Here is a 22,771-nt window from a genome sequence, read left to right on the forward strand (position 1 = left end):
CATGGAGCGCTCTGTGTGCCCACACGTAACCCTTCCTCTCACCCCCACCCACCCAGTTTGCACACACAGCAGTTATAAAGTGCACAGGAAAGGCAAATGGTGCCCACACAGGCCATATATAGCTGATGAGTAACTGCGGGTCTGTGCCCACTACTTTGAAGTAGCGAGTGAAACCCCTGAAGCCTATTAGAGTATTAATAGGATTAAATGTTCTTAAGATTTGAGCAAGAAGCCAATGAGAGCATTGGGATGGTCCCGGGAGTTGGCATTTAGAGCATTAAGCTGTCCAAATACAATCAAAGAGTCTGGTATGGCGGTGCCCATCATATTATCTCCTGTTATCTCAGGGGGTACCAGCCTGGCCTGGGGTTTATTTCCCCTTTAAAATTAAACTAGACAGGGTCCTAACACAAAATGGCATTTACTTTGCAGCCAATGCATCGGCCCAGTTTCTCACCACTGAGGACAGACTGGCACTTCACCCCTCCTGGCTATGGAGAAACAATGTCCTCTGTTCTGTCCTCTCTCTGGGTCGATACATTTATTAAAGCAGGATTTAGCAGAGACTGGCTGGGATATATAAGATGGCAATGCGATACTGATGTGTAGAACCAGCCCTATCTATCTGGCAGGAAAAGGATAGGTCATTCTGTGGGGGGGCAGAGTGGCCACAATAGGCTTAGGGGGGTGGGTTGGGGAGACTGTGATGTTCACTGTAAGGAAAAGAAGCTAAGATACAGGAAGCATAATGCAGCTACATTTATGTGATGGAATACCCTGCAGACTGAAGCTTGTCCACTGGGTTTTAACACAGTCAGGGTAGGCACTGATCAGGTCCCAGCAGCAGAGCCCCTGTAAGGCTGGTGTGCAATGGGTAGCAATCGGATCAGCGGTTACCTTGGCTGTGCTTTATAGGGTATTCCATATGATAACCCTATGGTTAGAACCTAAATCATTTTTATACTGACTCTCCCAGGGAACGTATATGATGGTCAGGGCCAGACTGGGATTCAAAATAGGCCCTGGTATTGTAAAAACACAGAGACACAGCTCAAAGATATCTGTTATATAGCGGAACACTTACAGTCCCTTTCTGAGTGTCCTCTGCTGTTTCCTCTACCTGCTTTAGCCATTCCCAGTAAATCACTTGCCATTCCCAGTAAATCACTTGCCATTCCCAGTAAATCCCTTGCTAATTCAGTATCAGCACATCAATGCACTTCTTTATTCCCACCCCATGGGAGCAGAATGGGGGGCACCGGCAGGGCACACTGTAGGGGAGATGGTGCCCTAAGTGCTGTTTAGATTTCTCTTGTTATGTATATTTAATCCCATTAGAATGCTGTGGGTATTTATATGCAGCTCCGGGTCTCCTGCTAGGCAATGCTCAGTGTGGGGTTGGCCACAGGCCTGGGATATCAAATTGGCCGTGGCATTTCAGGGTGAGCAGTTCAGGGAATGGTAATGTGACCGTGGGCATTTTTCTTCCTTTATTTACTGATTGGCAGGCACAAAAGGGGGCCTATTAATTTGGGCCCCCCCAGGGAGAGGGCCCTGCTAACTTTGTACTATGGGGCACCATGATTGCTGGACTTACACCCCAGAAACCCTAAATCATTTACTAACAGGTAATAATGTATATTTATAATGCCAGAGAGTGCATAAAAACATATAAATCCAATGCTCACCTATACCAACCGCTTGTTGTAGCACCGGGTACAAAAACACAACTGTTCAGCAACTTTGCAATATACATCAATTAAAAATATGCAGTTCCCTAAGCCCCGCCCCCTGTTCCCCTGCTGATCTGGCTGACTACTTTGAGACTCAAATAAAATGTAACAGTAGTCGCCTGTCCCTCAGCCTGCCTTCAGCCTGCATCCCCCCAATCCCACAATTCCCTGCACACGTGATGTCAATAAGGAAAGGAACATCACAGTGCAATGCATTTTGGGTTATGTAGTTCCTGCATGCTGTCTGTAAGCTGTGGAGAAGTTGTTACAATTTGTAACATCAATGTTTTAGTCCCTTCTCCCCTGCCAGGTTTTTAAATGATTCAGAATGAGAAGAACTGTTTTGCAGCTGGATTTCAGCATATTATATATCAGTGCTGTCCAACTTCTACGGTGCCGAGGGACGAAATTTCTCTATCATACATGGTGGAGGGCCGCTAATGGAAGACAGTTTTGACCACTTTCCTTTTTAAAACCACACCCACTTCAAACCACACATATTTTATCATTTTATAATGGTGGTAGCACAGCAAAATCCCAAATGCTTGGTCCTTACTGCGGGGATATCAACCGCCATTCATATGTGAAAGAATTATATTATGTCATATTAAGATATACCCTTAAAAGCCATATGCCGCCCCCTCCTCCCCTGTGGATAGCACAGCAACCCCCCCAGCATATAATTACACACCTTAGGGACCATTTAATGGCTATTTCCAACTGCTAACAAACTCCCACAACAAACACCTGCCAGGTTCACCTCTCACAAGCAGCATAGGGCAGGCAGAGTATGGCACACACAGGCAGCATAGGGCAGGCAGAGTATGGCACACACGGGCAGCATAGGGCAGGCAGAGTATGGCATACACAGGCAGCATAGGACAGGCAGAGTGCTGCCTGTGTGTGCCATACTCTGCCTGCCCTATGCTGTCTGTGTGTGCCATACTCTGCCTGCCCTATGCTGCCTGTGTGTGTCATACTCTGCCTGCCCTATGCAGCTTGTGTTCCATACTCTGCCTGTCCTATGCTGCCTGTGTGTGCCATACTCTGCCTGCCCTATGCAGCTTGTGTTCCATACTCTGCCTGTCCTATGCTGCCTGTGTGCACCATACTCTGCTTGCCTTATGCTGCCTGTCTGTGCCATACTCTGCCTGCCCTATGCTGCCTGTGTGTGCCATACTCTGCTTGCCCTATGCTGCCTGTGTGTGTGTGCCATACTTTGCCTGCCCTATGCTGCCTGTGTGTGCCATACTCTGCCTGCCCTGTGCTGCCTGTGTGTGCCATACTCTGCCTGTCCTATGCTGCCTGTGTGCGCCATACTCTGCCTGTCCTATGCTGCCTGTCTGTGCCATACTCTGCCTGCCCTATGCTGCCTGTGTGTGCCATACTCTGCCTGCCCTATGCTGCCTATGTGCCATACTCTGCCTGCCCTAAGCTGCCTGTGTGTGCCATACTCTGCCTGCCCTATGCTGCCCATGTGCCATACTCTGCCTGCCCTATGCTGCCTATGTGCCATACTCTGCCTGCCCTAAGCTGCCTGTGTGTACCATACTCTGCTTGCCTTATGCTGCCTGTGTGTGCCGTACTCTGCCTGCTCTATGCTGCCTGTGTGTGCCATACACACAGGCAGCATAGGCCAGGCAGTACATACAATGTCTGAGGTGTGAAGAGGTGAACAATGAGGGTGATTACAGCCTGAGCCTGAGGTGTGAACACTGCGGTGATTAAAATGTGTGAACAACACAGGGGATTTTTAAACAATACAGGGGGATTACAGCCTGAATCTCACGTGTGAACCATGCAGGGGGCCAGTTAATACTGATACCATTTAAAGCTTACTCAAAGGTAAGCCATCATAGCGGCCACACAGAGGGGGGTGCCCGCGGGCCACCAGTTGGACAGCACTGTTATATGGTATTTATTCATACTTTTTGAAGGAACAGATTACAGTGATAAATATATAAGATGAGTGTGTGTGTGTGTGGCTCTTTTAACAAAATTTGGTCCGGAAGTCAGAGTTCCCCTTTAAATGAGTAGGCACGGGGTATATCCTGGTGTGGTGGTTACTGGGCTGTAGGGTAAGTACTGGAGATTGCAGGCTATGTACTGTGCTCCGAGAGGTAGGTGGCAGTAAGAGATCACAAGTGTTGTCACATCCTGCAATTCCCTACAATACACACACACACACACACACAAATTTAACCCTTTCCCTGCCAGTGTGTATCCACATAAAGGAATTACAGGGTCACAACCATCCATGGGCTCAGTAGAGGGACCCTGATACCCACCGCCAGCCATACTACTGCTTAGAGTAGCCCCAGGCCAGTGGATGATGGGTGTTGTGGTTCTACAACAGCTGAAGGGGCTGCGGGATCATTGTCACTGGCTTAGGGCCAGCCTGGGATACACGGAGGAAGCCGCATTGGCTCCCGTGACTCATTCTTCCCTTGCCTAAAAGAATGGCGGGGGTTAGTCACAGGAACGGCCCCACTGCCTTGGGTACCGCACATGGTTCTGATGATACATTGGCAGAATGAGGCACATAATTAATTAGGGAGGGAGGCGGCCTGCTGGATTCTAACGAACCCCAGGTTATAGCAATTCTGCCCAGAAACCTCCAAATAACCTCTTTCCAGTCCCCGCCCAGGAACTGCCACAGGGGCTATTGCTTAGATGGGATCTGCCATGTTTTTTTTTCTCTATAAATTTGGCCTGGTTAAATATATTACAGTAGAAATTAAATCTCCATTTAGCATTTGGTTTTATTAATGATATGCATGCGTTACCTATGGGCACCTCCATATGCCTCTATGGGCAGCCTGCCCGCCCCGGGATGGACTGTGCAAGTGCATATAGATTGTAAGCTCTACGGGGCACGGACCTCCAGCCTCTTGTGTTTCTGACTCTTATCTTATTGCAACTGTATCTTGTATTTATTTGTATTTATTGTTATACTGTGTATTTATCTATTATTATCTTAATAACCCCCTGTTTGTATGAATGTATTCTAATGTGCAGCGCTGCGTACATAAGTAGCACTTTATATATAAAGATATACATACATACATACATACATAAAAGTGCCTGACGTGGCCTGAATGAACAGTTACAAAGCCAGGCAGGCTGTATATAATAAATAACTGCCAACCCTGAAGGTGCCAGTTAGCCTGTAGGGGGAGATAGATAAGGGGATTATATCACTTACCCTGCTATTGGCAAACAGTAACGCACAGCCTGCCCGGCATGGGCATCCCCGGTACAGCTGCAAACCCTGCACCACCAAGAGGTAACCACATGTATAAATAGACATGCAGAACATAAAGAGAACTTTTAATACCAATGATTTAAAGGAGAACTAAAATCCTTAACCTTCTGTACTAGCCGAGGCCCCCGTAGCCGTGTAATAGAATAAACTGAAGATTGTGCCTCTAAAGCAGCCAAAGTAGCTTCCCATGTTGTTTGTGCTAACTCGCAGCCCATGCTCCTTATAAACGGTGCTTAGTGATGTCATTCCTGTCACATGACTCAATAAATAATGCTCTCTGTTGTAAAATACTTGGATATTAGAAGTTACCCCGGCCTTCATGTAATTTGGAGATTTCTGAATATCGGGTTTCTGGATAAGGGATGGCATACCTGTATCTCTGCCGGAGAGATGCTCTCATAGCTCCCAATCCATGCTTTAGGCTGAACACGATCACATTTCATAAGTTGGGTTCATTTACCAATATGGTGGGGGTGCTTTGGTATCATCATAAAGAGCCCCCCATGACCTGCACATTCTGCCTCACCCCATGTAACTAGAAAATGACCCGCGAGCAGAAGGTACAATGTTGGGCAGCTTTAACCATAGCACTCGGCTTTCAGTGGGCGCTGGGAGTCCATCAATACCAACTGAATGGCTCCAAAGCTTTTCCTACTGTTCCCCTACGTTAGGCCTCTGTTTGCCCTTGAATCTTGGTGGCCAATTTATCATGTACACTCAGTTATTATTGCCCATTGAGGGCACAGAGAGGCACATGGAGCTGTGCAATGATTGGCTGGTATGTACAGTAGAGACCTGACCTGGCCAATAAACATGTGCGGTTGTAGATTTATATATCATATAGGCAATATAAGAAATATGGACCCAACCTGCATCTATATCTGTATCTGAAATTCCTACCCGCAACCCGCAGGGTACCTGACCCGCTGCAGGGCTCCAATCTACAGGGTATATGCTCCCTGGGGTGGATCCAGAATGGCACCGCTATTTAAGAATATAAAAACCCAAGGCAAGAGGTTCAGCAGCTGGTTGCCCTGTGGCACTGTGTCTGGCACAGGGGGTGGCAACTCCCAGGCATTCTGGGAAACAGAATAATAAACAGAGCCTCTTACCCTCCATTCATAAATAAAGCCCAAGTTGTTGCACAACACTTTCCCCATCTTATCCACAAACCTACATGACCCGACCTTGTACATATATATATATATGCTTTGATGCTGTATATTCCTCATCTCCCTAGGGCTTGATACCCCGTACAACTGCCCCACTATGTAAACAGCAGCCAGAACATGATTTCTCAATCCTGCCCTCCAGGAACCACCATCCTGAAATGAAGGCTATCCCATACTCAAAACAACCAGTTAATCAAAAGCATGTGATTGCCATCTCATTACTGTGCCCCTAGTTAAACAAGACCATCCTTTATACTTGCCCAGGCGAGTGGGTGTTGTGAAACACCGAGATGGATAATCATAAGCAAAATGCAGGTCGCCAAAGACATGGAAAGGATTGAATAAACAATCAGCCGGCTCTACTGTACATACACATGGGGGTAGGATTTCAAAGGCACTGGGGGTTTTGCCGTATGGAACTGAGCCTTTATACCCAGGGCTACGGATATGATGGAAATTACTGGCACGGAGGCAAAGAGCACGTCTCATCCAGCAAGAACAGTCTAAATATGGGATAACTGGCCAGCCCCCATATTGGCCAGCCTCCATTACACACACAGAGCAGGTTACATGAGGCTCCAAAGCTGAAAACATAGTCTGATATTAAACGGATTTAAGCTTTTACACGAGACATTGGAACCTGCTGATGGGCAATAAGATTGGTTGCTATTGGGGTAGTAAGGTTATATATAGCCCCCCATCTAGTCTGATGTTGCTTCATGCAATCGTGTAGATGACTTAAAGGACAATTGACTAGGGGGGCACTCCCCTTCACCAGAAACTCCCCCCCCCCCAGCCGTGGGTACTTTCTATGCCGTGCCAACGATTGCCTGTGGTGGCCTGTGAAGTAAAATAAAGACAATATACAATAAAATAAAGATATTTTACTACACTGTGCATACACCAGCCCTGAACCACCACAAGGTATACATGGGAACTAAATATAGTGCATGTTCTGTGCAAAAGAATCAAAGATGGCTCCATATATAATATGACAAGTGCACTGTTCAGCACAGAGGGGTGCCAAACCATCTTAGGTTGGCATAGAAGGATTGAGTCGATGGTTAGTGATTACATTCACTGGGGATGCCTAACAGATTGGCTCCCCAAATAACTGCACTTTGCTTGTCCTTTAATCATTTCAGATACACCCATGAGAAGTGATGGGCAGCATGGTGGCACAGTGGATATCATTGCTGACTTGTTGTGCTGGGATTCCTATGTTCAGTATCTGCAAGGATTGTGTATGTTCATCCCAGGTCTCCAAAAACTTGGCTCTTGATAGACCTGACCCTAGGGTGTCAGGAAACCGAGGAATATATCGGTGCAATACAAACAAAGGGGAACTTATCAAACTAGTGTGAAAACTAGGCAGGAAGTTTATATCTTGCAAACCCTACATCACTGGCCAAGTGTGAATAGCATGACCCCATTAAGATGGAAATAACCGATATGGTAGTCCGAAGGAATATATTTTTTGTATTACTGGCCCTTTAAAAACACATAAAAAGTCATGGATGGAGATGAATGCCATGACCATATGTATGATGGGGCAGCCCGACGATAACCGCACATGACTAACAGCAGTGGCTTAGTGCAGCTCACAGAACCCAGGCTTACGAGCGGTGCTATAAAGTAACAGGGTCAAATGAATCATATGTTATTCTTTTTCCCAACATCTGCATGGGTTGTTGTTTGGAGAAAGCCCAAAGAAGTCTGCAGCCTACACGGCCTGTTTCCAACTGGTAAACACATAGGGCAAACATTTATTTTATACTATGGGAAGCCATGCAATGGGAGTCATAAGGGCCTGGTTCAAGTGTTGTGTCGAAGGCATGAAAGGGTACAGGCTGGGTGACTGGCGATCCCGCTGCCAAATGCAGAACTATTACACCATACTAGAATATGGAAAATATTACACTTTTCTCTCTGGACTGGTGCCTTGATAGTCCTGCCAGAAAACTTCAATTGTGATCCTTACAGCCAGGTCTGGACTGGGACTCAAATAGGCCCTGGCAGTTTCAGTACAGAGAGGCCCAAACAGCCCCCCGACCAACCCAACAAATAGTGACTGTCATTGCATCTTACAGCAGCCCTTCTGGCATTTGCCAGAACCCCCAGATTGCCAGTCCGGGCCTGCTCCAAACATCTATATTTTTTGGATATCCACTTACTATATTAAAAGACCTACCTTTGTGTACAAACAACTATTCCAGTATTGTACGGTGGAGCCAGCAGAGCAAGGTATAACAGAACAATGGCAGAAAATACTGAATTTACTGAAAAAAGACAGGTTTATTTCCAGTGGTAAAGATATTTTAAATGGGCATTTTCACCCACATTATTTAGGAAGAAAACTTTATAAATTAGAAAGTATCCCCAACACCCACAAAAACATATAAAATAAAATCATTAAAAAAAACACACACACTTTGGGTTTTCTTTCCAAGAAGGGTTATAAAGGGGAAGCACAGAATTACAGCAGATTTGTTAGAATCAGCAGTACAAGTGACAGTCTTACAGCACGACCAACGCAGGCACTTGAGACTCAGAGGCAAAGATGGCGCGGGAGGCAGGGCGAATCCCTCCCCCGGGCTCATCTATAAAACGCCAAACTACAGGCTGGGCACAGCCAGAGGGTTTCTAATACTCTCAGCAGTACCTCTGACAAATAGAACGTCAAAAAGAAACAAAAGACTGAAAGGCCAACTTGGACAAGTGCTAATAACATTGTGGCTTTCAGATCTGTGGCACGTGGAAGAGATGTGCAAAATACATACAAGGGTCTCGGATTGGGGAGACCCCCAGAGTTTATGCGCTTTACCTCGGGGACCCTGATTATTGCTTTCAGCAGCACTGTGTCACACTGGATATGAAAAATACTGAATAAGCAAAATAACAAAATAAACATTAAAAGCATTTAAAATACCAGCAACCTGTGGCTCCCCCACAGATCTGTAGAGCTGCAGTGAGAGTGGCAAGAATAATTCAACCACAGCTTTGTAACGAAACCTCTATAAGAGCAACAAGGCACTCCATGCCACTACGGACATGATCCTATCAATCTAATGACCCCAGTCACCGTTCCATACTGGGGAGGGGGGAACAGACTGTTCCAACATTTTTCTGCTTTGACTACAAAAAAATAATTCTTGGGAATATTTTCTTCCAGTCGCACAATGCCATCTCTATAGCATTTAGCAGGTTTCCCCTTCACTGAGGAGCATGGCAGCTCAAGGGAATGGGTGCTGCTTTAACAGTTATGACCTCAAGGTGAAATTGCCCCAAAATGTACCCCACCACCCCCTTCCCCAAACGGCATACAAAGATGTGGCAGATGATGATCACACATCAGTGACTGGCAGGCTGGCATCGTCTAAATCCAAAAGCACAGGTTCCCGACGGCTGCCATACATGGTGACAGAGGCAGGAGTCATTTTGCCAGGCTGGTTTCCTGCAGGGAGAGTCTGGACCTTGCTGTATCCTGGCTGGGCTTTACTAACAGAGTTAGGTTCTTCCCTCTCGCGGATAGGCATTCCGGGGTCAGAGAGCTGAGCTCTGGCGGCTGAGTGAGGGAGAATGAAGGAACGAGAGGGTGCGCCATGTTCGGAATTTGGGGCCTCCTGCGAACAACAAAGACATGGTATGTGAGAGAGCCGCCTCACCGTGGGCTTGTTAGTAATCAGTGCCGGGTCTGATCAGCTGTGACAAAGTCAAGATAAAAAGGAAATGCTAAAAAAAAAAAAAATGACAGTTGCAAAATCATAAAGCATGATGGGACAGTCGTTATCAGAAGTCCATGGTTGATTATAACAAGCCAGAGAGAAAATCTTCCTAAAACATCAGCCACTAAAAGGGGAAATCATTAAAGGGTATATTCATTGTATCAGAACTTTTTTAGTCAGTTGAATTAGTTTGTGAGATTAACGTGAACCTGCTTAGAAAACAGCTGTATTAATAAGAAATAGCAACGACACTGGGGAAATTTGCACCTGGGCAGTAACTCATGGCAACCAATCAGCAGTCAGCTTAGTTTAGCCAACTGTATAACAGAAAACGGAACAACTGGCTGCCATGACCATGTAACTGGAGGAGTCCCAAGCCAGACTTGGATTTCTTACTATTGAGTGCTATTCTGATACCTACTGGGAGCTGCTATCTTGCTCCCTTCCTATTGTTCTGCTGATCGGCTGCTGGGATGGGGGGGGCCGATATCACTCCAACTTGCAGCGCAGCAGTAAAGTGTGACTGAAGTTTATCAGAGCACAAATCACATGGCTGTGTTTTCCCATGACATACGGATATGGAACAGCTACACTGTATCAAAAGCTGGCAAATAAGCTATTAAAGGCTAATTAACCCTTTAAAACAAGTTGATGTAAAATCGATGAGAGTGTCATTCTAAGCACTTTTGCATTTTATACATTTTTTTAATTTTTTAAAAAAATTTCCAAGATATTAAGGGTTAAAAGTACCGTTACTATGAATGCATTTTGTTAGAACAGCGCCGCCTGCTGGTCACTTTCCCAACATGAATTAGTCAAGGACATTGTCTGAAGAAACAAAGAGGGCTTGGCTGATGTTGTCAATTGGAAAAAGTGCTTAGAACAGCACTCTCATCAATTTTGCATCAACTTATTTTAAAGGTTTACTTAGCCTTTAAGATTATTATGATTTTAGTACATTATTGCTCATAAACAAGTGATCATATCACCCATGGCTCTAAATTTATACGGCTAAAGGAACAAGCATATAGAGCTATGAGTGACCCACAGTGAACACCTAGTAAATACTAAGCATTTTTCCTTTCCATTTTTGTATTCTTTCACTTCAAGAAGGTGCCATAGGCAAATATATATATATATATTCAGTTCCCATACACAGCAGACTGTGGATCTTTCTAACATTGTGCATGCTCAGTCATTGGCAGGAAACATATCATGCAAGCACACCAAGTTATAAACATACACTGTGCTGATGGATGGATGAGGAAGGGTGTGCAAATAATGAGGGTGTTGGACATAGGGACAGGGTTACATGAGAGGGGCGGCAGCAATTGATCAGTAGAGGGACATGCACTGCTGCCTGTGTACCTTGGAATACAGGGATTCGAAAGGCGTCTGACCTGTCGGATCTGCGGGGACACGGGTGGGTGGAAGTTAGATACTTACTGAAGGATCAAGAAAAGATGGGATAACAGAAAAACACCAGGAAAAAGGCAGTAACGGCTGTGTGGTTAAATCCTACGACTGTCGTGACAAGGACCAATTAATAGTGAGTATCTATATTATAACGTGAAGGAGGGGAGTACAACCTGTGAGTAAACAATTTCCAGGATCCCCGTGGATACGTATATTAAAAAATGTCATTTACATGAAAACATATATTAAATAAGTAATCTATATTTCTTAATACAGATTTGAAAATGTATATAATTAACCTTCACCTGTCTGTTTATAGGATAAGTAAACCTTTTAAATAAGGTGATATAAAATTGATGAGTGCTATTCTAAGCACTTTTGCAATTTACATTCATTATTATTTATTTTTTAACTACAGGATATTAAGGGTTAAAAGTACTGTTAGTATGAATGCATTTTGTTACAACAGCGCCAACAGCTGGTCACTTTCCAAACAAGTAGTAGGGGACCTTGTCAAAGAAGTTGCCAGGAGAAAGAAAGAGGGCGGGGCTGTTGTTCTTCTGTAGGAAAAACATTAGAAACCTCAGGTAACTTTTCGCACATATTTCCTAACCAGAAGAACATCAGCCCCGCCCTCTTTCCTTCTCCTGGCAACTTCCTCGACTACTTCATGTTGGGAAAGTGACCAGCAGGTGGCGCTGTTGTAACAAAATGCATTCATAATAACAGTACTTTTAACCCTTAATATCTTGGAATTAAAAAAAAAATAATGAATGTAATTTGCAAAAGTGCTTAGTGCTCTCTCATCAATTTTACATCAACTTATTTTTAAGCTTTACTTATCCTTTTATGATTGTCAGTGTAGGAGTTGCAATAAGGCTTGATTTAATTGCAATCAATAACATCTCATCAGTAAACTATTCCCTCTATGGTACTACTGGATTCAGCTTTACAAATAAAGAACATTCCATGCAATGGGGTTACCTTTCTCTCATACAGAACATGTATCACCTAGTGACAGGGAACAACAAGAATTCTTTGAAGCCTAAGGGTGAAGACACAATGAGCTACTAGTAGCAGCTACTTTTTTTAAGCCTACTAAACTCCAGAAAATCCCCTGCCATAGACAATACTGAGAATTGCCTCTGCTAAAACACATAGAGACAGTTATCAATAAATCAGCATTGTCTATTTTAGTAGCCATTACATGTAGCTGCTACTAGTAGCTCCATGTGTCTTCACCCTAAGGGCTCTGGTCCGCGACTAATCTCCCCGAATTGCCATCCCACCGGCGACAATGTAAGTCGCCGGTGGGATGGCACACGCTGCGCAGGCGATTTCGGCAAATCGCCTAGTTGCCGAAGTTGCCTCTTGAGGCATTTTCGGCGATTTGCCGAAATCGTGCCGCCGCGTGTGCCATCCCACCTGCGACTTACATTGTCGCCGGTGGGATGGCAATTCGGGGAGATTAATCGCCCGAGACACAGGAGATTTGGCGCGGGCGACTAATCTCCCCGTGTGCCAGAACCCTAAAACTGTGTGGCCATAAAGTACAGCAGCAGCAGACTGATAGCAGTACAAAAAATATAACCCCAAATCACTACAGAGAAAGTGCAAACTACTTACGCTGCATTGCCAAATGAAGGCAAGCAGGGATCTATGTTTAGACAGCATGTAGAAGGAAACTAGAGCTATGCTGAAGTCACTCAAAGGTGTAAAACCACATATGCAACTCAAATAATCAGATATGTACTAATAACCCATTTTGCCACTGCATGCTCACAGGCTAGAAAGACTGTTTCCCCTGCAATGTATGTCACACAGGGCATTGGAAGGAACCTACAGAGGCTGCAGATCTAGCAGGCCCACGCTGTGCCACTATAGCACCAGAAATGGCTCGAATCCAGCTGTGCATTTCATCCGGGCTGTCAGCCTGCAAAGGAAAAATAAATATATCACAATATGCCATTGTATTTGCCAAGTTACCTTAAAGGGGTTGTCCACCTTTGAGTTAACTCTCACTAGGATGCAGAGAGTAATATTCTGAGACAATTTGCAATTTGTCTTCATTTTATATTATGTTTTTGTAATTATTTCACTTTTTGTTCAGCAGCTCTTCAGTTTGGAACTTCAGCAGCTGGGTTGCTAGGGTCCAAATTACCTTAGCAACCAAAGTGGTTTAAATGAGAGACTGGAATATAAATAGGAGAGGGCCTGAATAGAATAGTAGTATTTTGCCTGCTGGGGTCAGTGACCCGATTTGAAAGCTGGAAAGTCAGAAGGCGGCAAAAACTATAAAAATAAATAAATAAAAAATAATAATGAAGACTAATTGAAAAGTTTTAGAACTGGCCACTCTAAAACATACTAAAAGCTGGTGAACCACCCCTTTAATTACAACTGGGCATGTACAAACAGCTGACAACCTATACATTATAATCAGATATCTGTATGTGAGGCACTACATGTACTGTATGTCTTGTAATCAGTTCCTACTAGGCAACAGATCAGGTTGTTCAGCAAAATTGCATCTGGCAGCACAAAGGCAATGTGCACCTCATTAGAAGATATGGAAATTCTGATGCATTGTCTTCCTGTTAAAACAATCTTTTGTATGCGTGGGGTACAGGAAGGAGCGAGTAGGAAAAGTCTGACAGTCTGCCTATGAACAGACCTGTTATACCTGCTTGCATAAATGGAGATGAAATGAGCAAGTGAAAATGGAGAGGGGGCTCACAGTCTGTGGCAACGCTGGTTAGCGTAGGAAGGTAGGCACATAACGGTCACAAAGTGAGGTGGGCGATAATGAGTTTCTGCTGAAGGGTGGCCCAAAATATGAATATGAGTTCACAAAAGGGCAACCTAAAAACCGCTAAACATGGTGAAATGTGTGAAATTTAAACTTCTTGTCCTGTTAAATGTGTCTTCTTAGTGGAAAAAAAGAATAATTATTATTGGTCAGAGGTGATCAGATTGGCTGCCTCAACTCTCAAACTTGATGTCCCAGTCGGCATATAGTGATTGGCTGTCTGCAATTTAAGCTGAAAGCAATAAATTGCTCTTCTGTCTGGTGAAGGTGAGGCCAAGGAATAGTGGTCAACTGTAAACGCTGCCGCATAGTTAAAGGCAGTTTTGGATTTGTGGTTGTAAACTAGGCATGACAAAATCTAATGACCTGACTCCCAAAGCTGGTTTTTGTCCCACTATAGGAGATAAATACCAGACGCAATATAAATAAATGCCAATTCATCTGTGAGAAGTTGGGCCCAAACTATTTAGACTGGAAGTTTGGTTGGCTAAGAATGGACCTGTGGTTCCTCACAGGGGCGGGCCAAGCCGACCGGGCGCCCTAGGCAACCTGGTCGGCCAACTCCGCCCACCTCCTGCCCCCCCCCCCCCAGGGGCGGTGCAATCCGATCGGTCATTGCCTCCACCGCTAATGTTAAGCGGCGGAGGCAATGACAGAGTAGCAATAGGGGTAGGCAGGAGAGGCTCCTGCCTGGCGCCCCTCAATCATTGCGCCCTAGGCAGCTGCCTCTTCTGCCTACCCCTAGTTCCGGCCCTGGTTCCTCATCTAGAGATGATGATTCCTATGCAGAAAATAGAGGGAATGGCTGGATCTGGGCAATATGTCTAACAAAGTTTTTTCATCAGTGTGGAAGGGAGCATGCCAAAACTGTTCTATACATCAGCGTGACCATGGACAGGTTTTCCCATCATTAGAACTCTAAATGGTCAATTTCATATCCAATTAACAGCCACCCAATAAAAAAAAAATGGCAGGAGTAAATTATATTAAGCACCAATAAAGCAAATGTATACCTGTACAAAGAATGTTCTGGAAGTGGTTACAATTTCAAACAGGTTGTCTCTCAGCATGTTGTCACTAAGGAAAAGCGCATTACCACATGTTACATTCATCACAAAAAGAAAGCCCATGTATGGTTCTTTTCATACAGATCTTATATTATAAACTGTTGCAAACCAATAAGTGGGAGAATAAAAGTTTGCCATATAACATGCTGCAGTCCCATATGGCAGTGCTCTCACCTCTGTTTGCACTCCTGAACCTTCTGCACTTCTCTGAGCTGAATCAGGCGGAGAGGATCTCTCTCCTAGAACACAAAGCAAGCATTTCGTTTTATTAAGGACACAAAGTGAATTTCACAAAGGTCTTCCAAAATGCCAGAGATGGAAGAACAAAGAGAAGAGAGGGCAGATGTGGAGAGATCAGCCCACAGGGAATGGCCTAGAAGGAAGGGAGCTGGAAAACATCCTACCATTTCGGATTTAAAATATCCTATTGTGTTCTCGTCAAGAACAAAATATCTTCGTTTCCAGTTCTTCATCTGTAAATAGAAAGTAAGGAGAGTTAGACTGCTAGGACTTCCGTCCTTCCCTTATCTAATGATAATGATATTGCAAATGATATTGCAAAGTTCCAGCATTTTTTTAAATGTATAAAATATACCCACAAGCAGTTAGCAATATTGCCAATATTCATACATCTGAAGCATCACTGCATATCTATACTTATAACATGGCACATTAACTGCATATACAATACAATTTAACTAGTTCAAATGTATCAACCAAGTCAAGCTGCCAATCAAATCTGTTTGCCAGTTCCAGCTTAAGATCCCCATAGACGGGCCGACTACAGCTGCCGATATCGGTCCCTTGGACGGATTCGGCAGCTAATCGGCCCGTGTATGGGCAGAACAGAGCTGCCTGGCCGACCGATATCTGGCCTGAAATTGGCCAGATCTCGATCGGCCAGGTTAGAAAATCCGGTCGGATCGGGGACCACATCGGCTCGTTGATGCGGTCCCCGAACCGACTGCCCCATAAGCACAAATGTAATCCGATCGTTTGGCCCTGATTATTTTTTTTTTAAGTTACTTTCTACCCGATATCGCCCACCCGTAGGTGGGGATATCGGGTGAAGATCCGCTCGCTTGGCGACATCCCCAAGCGAGCGGATCTTATAGTGTATGGGCACCTTTACACTCCTGCTTTCATCCATGAACAATGGTACCATCAGTCACAGGTCATTATGAAAATGACTGGAGGCACAGGGTGGGTTTAGGAAAGCTTTCTCTATTGTCTCACAAGCACGTGTCAGGCTTTTGCAAGTCAAGAAATGGAAACTTTTTTGGCATTGATTGGTGGAATGCAATTCTCTACTCTCTAGAAATGGGTAGAGCTTCACTGGCCAACATAGTGGTGAGAAATCATCCTACAGATTGGCTGTATAATGGAGACTGAATTCAATACTCTGTTCTCACGTGTGTGTAAAGAAAATAAAAATGTTTTTTTTTTTGTTTTTTTTTAAGTTGCAAGGAAGGGTTGCGGCAGTAGGATGTGAGAAGGTTATAGCCCTGCCCCATCATGGCAGAACTCGGAGCAGGCATATATGTACAATAAGGGAGGTATAGTATTTATGCTCTTCTTTATTTCAGAACATAGATTTGGACTAGATAGGCCCCATGTAACAGTTAATATAAATACTGCACTGTGTTGAATGCATTGGAGAGGTAAGGGCAACAACAATAAGGCAAAAAACAAAACTTGAATAGTCTGTCACTAGCAAATGTGTTGCCATAAGAAAGGCCCCAGACCTTAGGCACACTTACCACAGCCCCTTGCTTCACACAGTAGCCAGCTTTAATCACACTGTTCTCCGAGTGGCGGGATGGTGAGCAGGGCAGCTGGCTCTGAGTGCGCTTCAGATTTCCTCGATCCCCTGTGTTGGCACATTCACTGAGTTCTTGCTGCACAGAACAAACAGGCATAAGATTTATTGATATTTGCACAAAGTCAGCCTGCTACAAGTGTATGGTGGGAAACAACTAACTTAAGCCTAAATAAATTGGTTAGGCTTGATATATGGTAGAGTTGACATGCAAGCGGCGACAAGAGGATTTATTATTATTAACATTTATTTATAAAGCGCCAACATATTCCACAGCGCTGTAAAATAAGTTTTGTATGGATACTGCAGTGGCAGTCAAAACACTGCATATGCCATGTATCTGTGGAAGATAAACCTACAAAGGGACTGTAATTATAAAAATGGAAGCTTTAAGCTTTAGGGCTCTGGGGCACACGGGGAGCCTAGTCGCCCGCAACAAATCTCCCTTGTTGCAGGCCACTAATATCCCCAAAATGCCATCCCACCGGCGAGAATGTAAATCGCCGGTGGGATGGCATACGTTGTGCCACGATTTCCCCAAAGTTGCCTTGAGAGGAAACTTCCGCGATTTCAGGGAAATCGCAGTGCCGCGTAAGCCAATCCACCGCCTATTTACATTCTCACAGGTGGGATGGAATTTCAGGGAGATTAGTCGCCCGCGACAAGGGAGATTTGTAGCGGGTCACTAGTCTCCCCATGTGCCAGAGCCCTTATGGGTGAAGACACACAGAGCTACTTGTAGCAGCTACTTTACACCAGAAAATCCCCTGCCATAGACAATACTGAGAAATGCCTTTGCTAAAACACACGTAGAGACAATTATCAGTAAATGATCAGCATTGTCTATTTTAGTAGCCACGACAAGTAACTGTTACTAGTAGCTCCGTATAACTTCACCCTATAGCAAACACACAACTTTATTTTTGAGAGCAAGTAATGGTAAATCATATTTACATTTGTTAAGAAGCCATACAAATTTTGTGGTGCTGCTGCTGTTTTATTACTGTATCCAGCTAATGATATGGAAGCATTTCCTACAAGCTTTATTTTTTGTTTTATGATAAAGTAGTGTCAGCTGAGTCAGCAGAATATACACATATTCTGCAGCGTACCACAGACATGATACAATCCCTACCTGTGTTGGGGTAATAATTGGCACACCACCAACAATATCAGTGCGGTAAGAGATCTGCTTTTTCGTCCCCCCATCTGTCTGGTTGTTCAGACTGTCGGCGAGGCCTGGTGAGTCGTAAGATTTTGGTACCTAGAAGGAACATGACAGCACAACCTTAATAACTTTATCAAGATCCGGGCAGTCCAGGGACCTCGAAAAAGGTAAGTCTGATAAAATAAACTGTCAAAAACTACAGAGGAGACACCGACCACACAGTTCAGCTAAGTTCCCCAAAACCAAAAATCTGAGTTTAGCAAATTTAAAGATAACTGACCTAAATTCCCTTGTGTGTGTGGTTAGTTTCAGTAGCATTGCTAAAAGCTAAAGAAGCAGATGAGCACTTTACCAGTGTGTGACTAAGCAATGAGACAGTAACTCTCACAGCCTTTGTGGCATTACATTGGCATCTCTCATCCCTGCAGGTGATAAAAAGAGCACCAGAAAGTAGCAAAGAGGCGTTTGCATCACTTCTAGTGCTCCGTTTCACATCCCTCTGTGGGTAGGCTCAGACTTGTCTCAACAACGGACTGAGGCTTCATAAGAAAGTGATTACTTTGCAGCCAATCAGAGCAGTGTGTGTGGGAGTAAAATACGAGCTTCTGGCAGGAAACCCGGCTTCCCACATTTCTGCGCTTATTATAAGCACCACTGCGTGATTCGAACTAGGAGGAAGGTACAAAGACTTTTCTTTTATCTGCAGGGAAGGGTTGTGCCGACACAGCTAATACACAGGAATTACATTTTACTTCTGTGTAATTAGCCAGTCAAAAGGTTATTTTACATCAGAATGCTTGACTAGATGTATTGGATATCTAGAAACAACCAATAAATAAATACAGATACATATAGGAGTAGGAGAGAGACATGATGTTGCACCCCTAGAGCTAAACATGTCAGGGCATATGGGGGGTTATGAAGTGGGGGACTTACTGTTATTTTGGTTGCTTTATTCAGCACATTGATCCATTCTACCAAGTCTTGTTGATCATTGGCCTGGAGGAAGTACTTTCTCATTCCGGCATTCACCACTAGAAAAGAAAAAGGAATTCGAGAATAAATGGGAAACTTCATTTTCAAGATTAAAATGTTGAATTTGTGGTCAAAGGAAAAGACCAGGAAGGCTCAAGAACTGACAATCCACATCTATAGCGCAAAGCTCTGAAGGCAGCTATTAGGGGTGTGTAGTTCTACAAGGTGCAGATGGTTAGTATGACAGTCACAGCATGATGTGCGGAACTAGGTAACTACCTACAACAGAAAATATATTTCAGTGCCACTACTAAAACTATATTCTTGCACCATGAAGAGTGATTAAGTAGTTTCTTGTAGTTTTAATCAGTCTCTATTGACAACTGCTTAACAAGTCTGGCTACCTTACTAACAGACTAAGGATTTAGGGTCAAGAGGAAAAGAACTTGCAAGTACAACATAAAATATCTTCAGATAAAAACTATTAGGAGCTATGGCTAGAGGTAGACATATATTGGCTGATGTTTCATGCTATCAGACCAATAAGCCCACTGGAGCCATAGGAGTGCCCATACACACTGTAGAAATGGCCCCCCCAGACCTGGCATTTGCACCAAGATGGTTGGGTAGTATGGTTAAAATCTGCCTAACCACATCTGGGTGTGTATATGCAGCTTAGCAGGGCTCTTGAATCTGTCCTGCCATTGGTTAACAGCTTTGGAAGAATACAGCCTATATAAATCTCTAACACGATCAGTGATACATATTGCACACCATGTGCATCCTGTCTAGTAAATGTAAATACATTGCTCTATAGCCGTTCCTAACCTATTTTCTCAAAGGGCCTAAATGAAGTTAAAAGATCTGCTTCATAACTCAAAAACTGAGTACAAACAGTGATGCACCTTGTTTTTTTTTTTTTCTGGGAGGACATTTCAATGTATTTAGTGGGTAGGTATCATGAAGACCCACCCTGACCAGTATGGGCACCTATCCATAACAAGAGGAACAACAGACCCAGCAGTTGCTCCCAGGCCCAGTGAGTTCAATCGGTGGACATGAAAATCAAAAATAGACCCTGACCCTGAAGATGAGGCTGAGAATGACAGCCACGCAAAGTTTATTAGAAATATTGGTCTGTCACGGAAGTTGGGTTGGCCTGCACTCTCATGCTTCCAAATAGTTCCGGTAATTAGGTGAGTTTGTATAATTAACCTAGTCAAGTGCAACTCCATAAAACCTGGGGTTAGCCATATTCTTCATTTCCCAGGGTTCCCCAGCCTATTGCCTCAGTGGGATCTATAGTTCCATTCAGACTTTAGCATACCACAGTGAGTACCAGCTAACACCTGTCTGAATAAGTTCAATAAAACCATAATTAATGGATTTAGGTGACTGCGCTTCCCATAAGATTAACGTTCATAGCCGCATTTTGGAGTGACAAAGCAATTGCACTGGCAAGGATACAGCGATTACTACGCTAGCATGGAAAGGTATTTTGTGGGTGTTTTGTCACCCAAGGAGAATTGATTTGGGGGGGCAAAACCATTACTCAGTTACACTAAAGAAGCCACTTGGAGGAGAGGTGGAACTATATCTAGATTACTCGGCAAATCCAGTTGCTTTAGATCAATCACTAGGAGATACTTAAATCATGACCCAAATAATAAAATCCTTCATAAATATCACAAGCATGACTATAAAGCAACAGCTGGAGCGCTACTGAAAATATGTTGCTTGGAGTGTGTTATTGCAGAGAGTTTGTGAAGCTACTGTTATAATCACCATGCTACAATGACTAAATGATTCAGTTACACAGGCACTGATAGAATGCAGACTTCTAAGTTGGCAATAAACAAAGATTACCAAACAAGCAGATTTCCCCGATTTGGCCACCTATGTGTTGGGCAAATCAGACTGATCACACTAGAAAATAACAGAATCATCAAGCTGTTGTGATCCTCACCCAACGGGATTGTTAAACCTACCTGATAAATATCTGTTGTGGGGGCCCATACATGGGCAGATAAGCTGGCAACTTAAGCTGGCCATACACAGTATAGGCAAAGACACACAGGATGGCTAGTTGCCACTACTTTTTAAAAAGGTGCGGTGACTAACCTGAGTAGCGAAAACTCACAAGCAATTAGTCGCAGTGACTTCTATTCTACCCTATGGCAGAAAAGTTTCTGCGATAAGTTGCTGTGACAGACTTCATTAAAAGTCGCAGCGACTAATCACCCTGTGTCTCCGCCCTAAAATCCACTCGCTTGGCGAAGTCGCCAAGAGAGCAGACCTTCTCCCGATATTCCCAACAAAGGTGGCCGATATTGGGCTATTTCATTGAATTATAATGGCGGGTATAGGTGCCATCAGTTTGGGGACGGAAAACTCAAACCTGCCCAAATCGAGATCTGGGCAAAATGTCAGTCGGGGAGGCCCATTGTCTGTCCCATACACAGGCAGATAAGCTGCCGAAACTGTATAAAGTGCCGATATCGGCAGCTAGAATTGGCCCGTCTGGAGGGGCTGAATCAGCAGCCTAAATCTGCTCAAGTATGGCCAGTTTTATACTATAGCAAATCCACAACAAGTACAAGCTAGTGAATCAAGCAGCAATTCCTAATAGCCGATGATAAAATACGGCACAGATGCAGATGCAAGTACTGCACATTACAAAGCACTTCCTACTAGAAGTACCAGTTAAACCCAACTTCAGATAGAGGCTTATTAAACCTCAGGCCACATTTTCCTTATGGAGCATGTCTAAAAGAGGATATACAAAGCTTGCCAGCAAAGAGAAGGAGCTAGATAAGGAGGAAGCCGGTCAGGAAAGGAGGAAAGAAGCGCATCTATTCAGGAAACAGACCTAAAATAGCTCATCTCCAGAGAGCGCACAGAGATGCAGAGCTCCCTGCCTGTAGCCACGACTGAGGGCAGAAAACGGCAATAGGAAAGGCTATAAGTTTTCATCGCAGTTGAAATGCCCAGTAATTCTGCAAATAGATATATAGCAACAGGAAGTGGTATTTCCTAAAATAACTGTACTTGAGTGAAAAAGCTAGAAACAGTCATGGCACATCCCTCTTGGAAAGGTATGTTCATAAACTCTACTATGATGTAGAGCAGTGGTTCTCAACCTTCCTAATGCCGTGACCCTTTAATACAGTTCCTCATGTTGTGGTGACCCACAACCATACAATTATTCATAAGACTATTGGAAATATGTGTTTTCTGATGTTCTTAGGCGACCCCTGTGAAAGGGTCTTTCGACCCCCAAAGGGGTCCCGACCCACAGGTTGAGAACCGCTGATGTAGAGAGTAATATTCTGAGACAATTTGCAATTGGTCTTCATTTTTTATTATTTGTGGTTTTGTAATTATTTCACTTTTGTTCAGCAGCTCTCCAGTTTGGAATTTGAGCAGTTATCTGGTTGCTAGGGTCCAAATGACCTTAGTGGCCAGGCATTGGTTTGAATGACAGACTGATATATATAGGAGAGGACCTAAACAGAAAGAAAAGTAACCATAAAATTGTAGCATTACAGACCAATTGTTGTTTGGCTGATAAGGTCAGTGACCCCCATTTGATAGTTACCAAGAGTCAGAAGAAGGAGGCAAA

The 22,771-nt window shown here is 44.0% G+C and overlaps 1 protein-coding gene across 2 annotated transcripts in view; it reads right to left on the bottom strand.

Moving 5' to 3' along the window:
• Positions 1 to 8,445: 8,445 nt before the first annotated feature.
• plekha1 (pleckstrin homology domain containing A1) overlaps positions 8,446 to 22,771 on the bottom strand; it is a 44,848-nt gene continuing 30,522 nt past the window's right edge. The window contains exons 5-13 of one of the 2 annotated variants that reach the window (XM_012966637.3): positions 19,111 to 19,208; positions 18,142 to 18,270; positions 16,948 to 17,085; positions 15,592 to 15,660; positions 15,362 to 15,426; positions 15,134 to 15,197; positions 13,155 to 13,244; positions 11,264 to 11,304; positions 8,446 to 9,793 (exon numbers count right to left, since the gene is read on the bottom strand). In XM_012966637.3, the coding sequence (XP_012822091.1) occupies positions 9,604 to 9,793; positions 11,264 to 11,304; positions 13,155 to 13,244; positions 15,134 to 15,197; positions 15,362 to 15,426; positions 15,592 to 15,660; positions 16,948 to 17,085; positions 18,142 to 18,270; positions 19,111 to 19,208 (884 nt within the window). In that variant the 3' untranslated portion in view covers positions 8,446 to 9,603. 2 annotated transcript variants of the gene reach the window in all.

Source organism: Xenopus tropicalis, chromosome 7, assembly GCF_000004195.4.
Source record: "Xenopus tropicalis strain Nigerian chromosome 7, UCB_Xtro_10.0, whole genome shotgun sequence".
In the NCBI taxonomy this organism is placed as follows: Eukaryota; Metazoa; Chordata; class Amphibia; order Anura; family Pipidae; genus Xenopus; species Xenopus tropicalis.